We start from the raw sequence: 6,000 nt of genomic DNA on the forward strand, positions 1-6,000 counted from the left end.
GCCTTACAGCAGTCGAACAAATGGACACAGTGATGCCCAAAAAAAGAGAAGCGAGAAAGGCCTAGAGTTCCCTTTCGATACACTTGTCATGTTGGCTCACTTTAAGCGTTTTATTTTTCTAACAGTGTTCCCTAGAGAGATAACAACATGAGTCTATTCAACAGGCTGAGAGGACATCCCAACAACGGGCCGAGTGGACATCCTAACAACGATGGCCCCAGGGTTGCACTTGGGAAGAGAAGGAAAACAAAGTAGGCAAAGGCTTGCGAGGAGTGAACATTAGATCAAAGTGTTTGTTGCAGCCCATTCAAATGCAATCACGACCCAATCATTGTGTTCTCGCAGAGCTTTTAAGAGGATGGGTCAATGGTGTTTTATTGTGAATGGGAGCTAGCCTAATGAAAGGGACAATGCGAAGATTAGCAGTGCCAGCCAGGCGGCTCAAACTTCACCCTGGCTTTAATTGCTGCAAACAAGAGGAGATGTTGAGGCAGGGCAAACAGGGGACAAATGGGCAGGGCAAGCGCAGAAGGAGGCGAGAGGAGCGATGAAGGCTGGATGATGAATGGAGGAATGGCTTTTATGGAGGTGTAGTGTGTCCATCTGGTCCAGGCTAGTGGTGGATGTGTCAAGGAATGCATGTGTGCTGGTGGGCCGGGCACCTCGTAAACCACAAATGACTCAGTCCTTATGGTGGAAAGACACACATCAACCAAAGTTCATAACAGTAGCAGCATCAGTGATATCATTAATTCTCTGTTTTGGGTTTGCTCAGAATTTAAGTCAACTTCGTAAAACTTTGTGGGTTCTTTTTATTGATTCAAGTCCAAGATAGAGAGCCCTAACATCAATCTTGTGTTTGTGCCATAGACTATAAGGAGTGGAAGTGGTGACCATGTCTTCACCCATTGGTTAAATGACTACTGTTTTCAAGTGTTGAGTTCGGCAATTTGGCCTGCAGCATTTTAGGAACCAGAAGTGACACAAGACAGTGAGGCAAAAGAGAACCAAGCGAAGACAAAGTCATTTTTTTGGCGACCAAAATGTTACATTTAACTTTCCCGAACTAAAACATTAGGTCCAAGCTTTAAGATAAAAACATGTCCAGACTGGACAACCTCATGTGGTTGTGACCAATAAACCATATGGTAGCCACGCCCTAATGCATACCTTGCTTTACCATCGATGTTCACATGAATGGGGGCATCATTTACTAAATGAACACCATACTATATTGAAGAAGAGATTAAATGAGCATTTGTGACCATCAACTCATTAGGAAAATGTCTGGTGAGAAAATAAATCAAGTAAGAAGTAGAATCCTTTTCTCATAGACTTCTATACAATTCGACTTACTTTGCAACCACTAGAGTCACACCCTGTTGGCTATTAGAAATAATTCAGGCTTAAGGCAATTCCACTTTGGCTTCACCTTTCAGGCACACAGTTTCCCGCTTGGTCTCTTGTTGTAGTACATGTTGAGTTATTTTTCTAATAGTCACCAAACCCACTGGTCTACTGTGTATGAGTAAGAAAACTGGAAATAGTAGTGATCAAAACTTAGTATAGATACATAAACAAAAACTCTGACATGGAAAATGGGATGAAGACACTTGTCCTGTCACCTCCAATAGATGCATGGTGACAAGTGAGCTCCCGCAGGAATTACATATGGTGAGAGAATCAGTTGTTCTCGTCTGCCTAAGACTGCCCTCCGTGATCTGGTTTATTTATATTGCGTGCTGGCACTGCAAAAAACACTGCAACTGAATAATGGCCCTTTTTTATGTGCTGGGCTGTCATGTATTATTGTTCTCCTTGCCAGCTCTCATCCCTTCATGCTTCCATTCTCTTATTCCACTCCTCCCAACATCCAGAGAAGTGGTTCACATAGCACAAGAAGAAACGGATGCTTACACTCATGGGTAATGATGTCATGTTCATCCATATTGCCAAGGTCTGCATTGTGCAGACGCTGACACGTCAAAACAGTCAGGTCATTGAAGGACAGAAGTATTGTAGGGCAGTCATGAAGCTTGAGGTAGGAGTGCAGCACAACATCTTTTTTTTCAAATGTCCTCTTAACTATCAGAAAATGAAAAACATTCCTCCATGCATGTTTGAAATACTGGTTTGGAAATGTTTCTCAGACCACGTAGAAACCATGAAATCCCGTTAAGAATATAACCATATCATCAATTCCTAACAAATGATTACAATGCTTCAAGGAAAAAGTAGTTATGTCAAGTTCACACTACACAATTTTATCCCTGACTGATAGCAATGTCTGAATTTAAAAGACTTGTTCTGAGAGATCTGCCCTTGCCTCACAAATTCCCAAGGGATATGTAATAAATTGCTTTACCGAATCTAAGGTGGGAACAACATGGCTGCTATAAAGAAGATTTGTAGATATAGTTTTTCCGACTTGAAAGGGTTTTCACATGACTTTATCAATATTCCAATACCACCGGAATCCAGCACAGATACCCTATATGCCGATGTTGAAAAATGTGAAAAATACAAACTGTTGGGAACTATTGACGCAAAAGAGGGCTTTTCAGGTTTTTAACCTAAAAAAACAAATCACACTGATTTACTGGCTTTTCCTTCCCAACGTATGTCAATAGGAAAATGTTTTTGTTGGGCCCAATGGCATGAAGTGGCAGACACGGAAGTTGTAAATTCCTTTGTTGGTTGACTTAACATATTTTGGTGAGCAGACAACTTGAGTGCAATTTCTCTTGGGGATAATAATGTTTGGGCTTCTGCTGCTGATCTCTCAAGTGATGTGAAAACCACAACTTCAGCATACCCCATTATGAGACAGATAGTGTTTCAATGTGATCAGTATAGTGTGTCACTTACCAGTCCAGAGCACGTAGATATGGCTGCCGAGGAGGCCGACAGGTTACGGATAAATCCCTGATAGAAGCAGTTGTGAAACCCTACATCATCCATCACCGTGGCAATGCCGTTCGAGCCCAGGGTCTGCACTGTGAACCCCGGGCCAACAACAGTAGACGGTTGCAGGTCCAGGTACATGTCCTGCCCAAAGGCTGAGAGCCGATAGTGCAGAGAAGAAGAGAGGGACCTCTTGCTGCGATGGCTTCGCCTAGTCAGATCGTGGGTCAGGTATCCTCCATCAGAGTCCACCTCAACGGGGGTTACAAACACGTAGTCTGAGGAAAAGAGGGAAGGAGAGGAAGTCACATGATAGCAGTCAAATAAGATTCTGCTCCAGGGGTTCATTTGTGTTTAATGGCACATATCCTGATTCATCTCCTTATAAATCTTCTGCCTAGAATGTATTAGGCCAAGAGACCATTTGCAGTAAGCCATGCGTATACGTGTCAGGGGAAAAAGTGAAAGTTGCTTCCAATTACTTTTGACAGTTGATAAATGTGGTTTTAAAGCACATCAAAGATGTGATCAAAACACACGGGGTCCCATTTAGCTACTTTTATGAAGAAATGCACCGAGAAACATGACATTCATGACCAACATCTACACAGAACTGTCAATATAGAAATCAAAGCCAGGTGTTAAAATTACAGCGCTTGTGTGGAGTGAAAGGGTTCAACGCTCAGCTGTTGCTCAGAGCGCAGCACTGCATATGGATCACAGGTGGCTTTTGACAGAAGCCATAACTCCAACAACATCATACTTCCATGCATGGGTTATGCATTTGTAATGTTCTGATGTCATGGGGTGCCAGTCATTTTAAAGGCTTTTTCACTGTCCTTTCATTGTTGTCATTTTGACAAAAGGTTGGACTTTGCATTTTTCTTCACTCGTGTACTGCTCAGAGCAAACGGTTGCTTTAGTTACAACCAGAGAAAGAACTTACTTATTTTACCAATACATCAAAGTAGGAAAAGTAAATCATGTCAACATGCTTACAGATCATATGGGTCAAAGCAGCCAATGGGGGAATCCCTGCACTCCAGCTATTGCAGCAGTGTCAGCACATTCTTAAGATTTAAGAGGGGTTCCCAAAAAACTTATAACCAAATAAGCCCCAAAGTTAACAAGGGAAAAGTTATATTCCTAACAGGTTAATCCAAAGATATGTTACTGGCCCAATAACTAACCCCGTCACTGCTTTATATTTCACTCCATGCAGATTATTTTTGGAACAAACATCCAGAGATGTCAGAAGAAAAAACTCACCGTGATTTAATCCGTGGCTGTCGCTGGCCGTAACGGTATGGGAGGTGTGGGAGCAGTAAATGTGCAGCGTCTGCGAAAAAAATATAATCATAAAGGAGCAGGTAGCAACAGGTTGCAAGATCTGGGAGAAGAAAAAAAGAAAGCCAAACGATGTTGAAACATGAGTTGCACTCTTTGGGATGACAATCAATTTTACTGACATAAATCATGCTGAAAGAGACACGTGTGTTTGTTTGGCTACAAAACTAGATTGATTTATTTAAGAGTGAATTCGTGTTGACTGAAATGCCACATGCCTTGATAATATTCCAGGACAAGAGGGTGGACAGGAGCTTGACTGGGGTGCAGCCGACCAGCGGGATGGGTAAAGTCCATATCAGAAGAAAAAGGCAATCCATGGTGATGACATGCACGCTTACACCTCCCCCGTTACCTCCTAAAAGAGCCCAACAGTTGTAATAACCTGCGGTGTCGCATAATGCAATATGCACGCATTGTTTTAGAGGTTTTTCTTTGCTCGTTCAGGTGAAGTCGGCAGGATGCAGCAGCCGGGGGTGCGCACTGAAGCAAGGCGCACTCATGAGTGTGTGTTCGTGTGTGCAAATGTGTGTATGTGAGGAGCAGCGATGTCGGTCGGGGAACACCGGGAGGAGTGAGCCGCTGACTGAGTAGTCAGCCCCGGCTCTATCTGAGAGGCAGCCGGCCAGCAGCCAATCAGCGCGTAGCATCATTTATCACTCGAAAAGATATTCTCCTCTTGGCAGCAATAGAGTCTGTCTGCAGACCGCAGCAAGGAGGCGTTTCCTATAGGGGCGTTTCCTATAGTGAACGACGGGAGCCGGCTCTCGCCCGCGAACGAGACGTTTTTTGTTTTGTTTTTGCGGAGGGATCTAGATCGGCATGAAGGCACATTATGCAATGTGCAATGTGGACATTATCCCGCTTATTACACATGGCCACATTCTCAACAAAGTAACGACATGACTCCCAATAATAATTGAAATGCTTTTATGGATTTAGAAAAAGATTTTATTGATTTAAAAAATAGTTTTTTGTATTGATTTAAATTGACATGCATCCGCTAAGAAAAGTAGTCCGTTGTTACTGTTTGAACTAACGTAACAACGGCAGGAACTGCTTCTATAGTGTTTTTGAGGAGCTTTTTGATTACAGATTTGAAATGTAACTTCCTTGTGGTTTTATGATGCTTTCTTTACATTTGGCATGTGACTACCTCAGTAAAATATAAAACGGTATTACACCTGAACAATAATGAAACATCAAAGACTTTGTTAGTTTTAATTGCATTTGATTTATGGTGAAAACGTGCAGTAATATAACCTTTGGACATGTCTCCGGTACTCTCTCTTTACTTGAATATTTAAATGTTATGCTAGGCTACATGATACTTCTACTTTTCACTACATTTCAAAGGGAAAATTGTATTGGCCTACTCCACTACAAATGTTATGGTAATTTCAGCATTTTACACAAAAATAAGCATGTGTCACTGTCAGCTTAAGAAACACGCTTAAAATTGAAGAGTTTCCTGTGTTTTGTCTTGTAAACTATTTCAAATAAAGAAGCAACACATTAAATCAGTGGGGACCACCAAGGTTACATTTTGTCATTGTTGTTTTGAGTAGTTTTACTTAAGAGAATTAAGTTCCTCCACAAATACTTTAAGTTTGATATTAGACAAATATGTTTGGCTCCGGACAAAAAACATACAGATTCCCCAGATGGTGGTGCTATATATATAACAAGGCAATATGGCCAAGAGGTTTAGCAGCACAACCTCTTTGATCTTAACTTATGAAGTTCACA

General features: G+C 41.8%; 1 protein-coding gene across 1 annotated transcript in view; it reads right to left on the minus strand.

The window, feature by feature from the left end:
* adamts18 (ADAM metallopeptidase with thrombospondin type 1 motif, 18) overlaps nt 1–4,623 on the minus strand; it is an 89,494-nt gene extending 84,871 nt beyond the window's left edge. The window contains exons 1-3 of the mRNA XM_034103802.1: nt 4,470–4,623; nt 4,174–4,243; nt 2,869–3,182 (exon numbers count right to left, since the gene is read on the minus strand). Coding sequence (XP_033959693.1) covers nt 2,869–3,182; nt 4,174–4,243; nt 4,470–4,571 — 486 coding nt within the window. The 5' untranslated portion in view covers nt 4,572–4,623. The remainder of the gene's footprint in view (nt 1–2,868; nt 3,183–4,173; nt 4,244–4,469) is intronic.
* Between the last annotated feature and the right edge of the window lie 1,377 nt (nt 4,624–6,000).

This window comes from Pseudochaenichthys georgianus, chromosome 3 (assembly GCF_902827115.2).
Source record: "Pseudochaenichthys georgianus chromosome 3, fPseGeo1.2, whole genome shotgun sequence".
NCBI lineage: Eukaryota > Metazoa > Chordata > Actinopteri > Perciformes > Channichthyidae > Pseudochaenichthys > Pseudochaenichthys georgianus.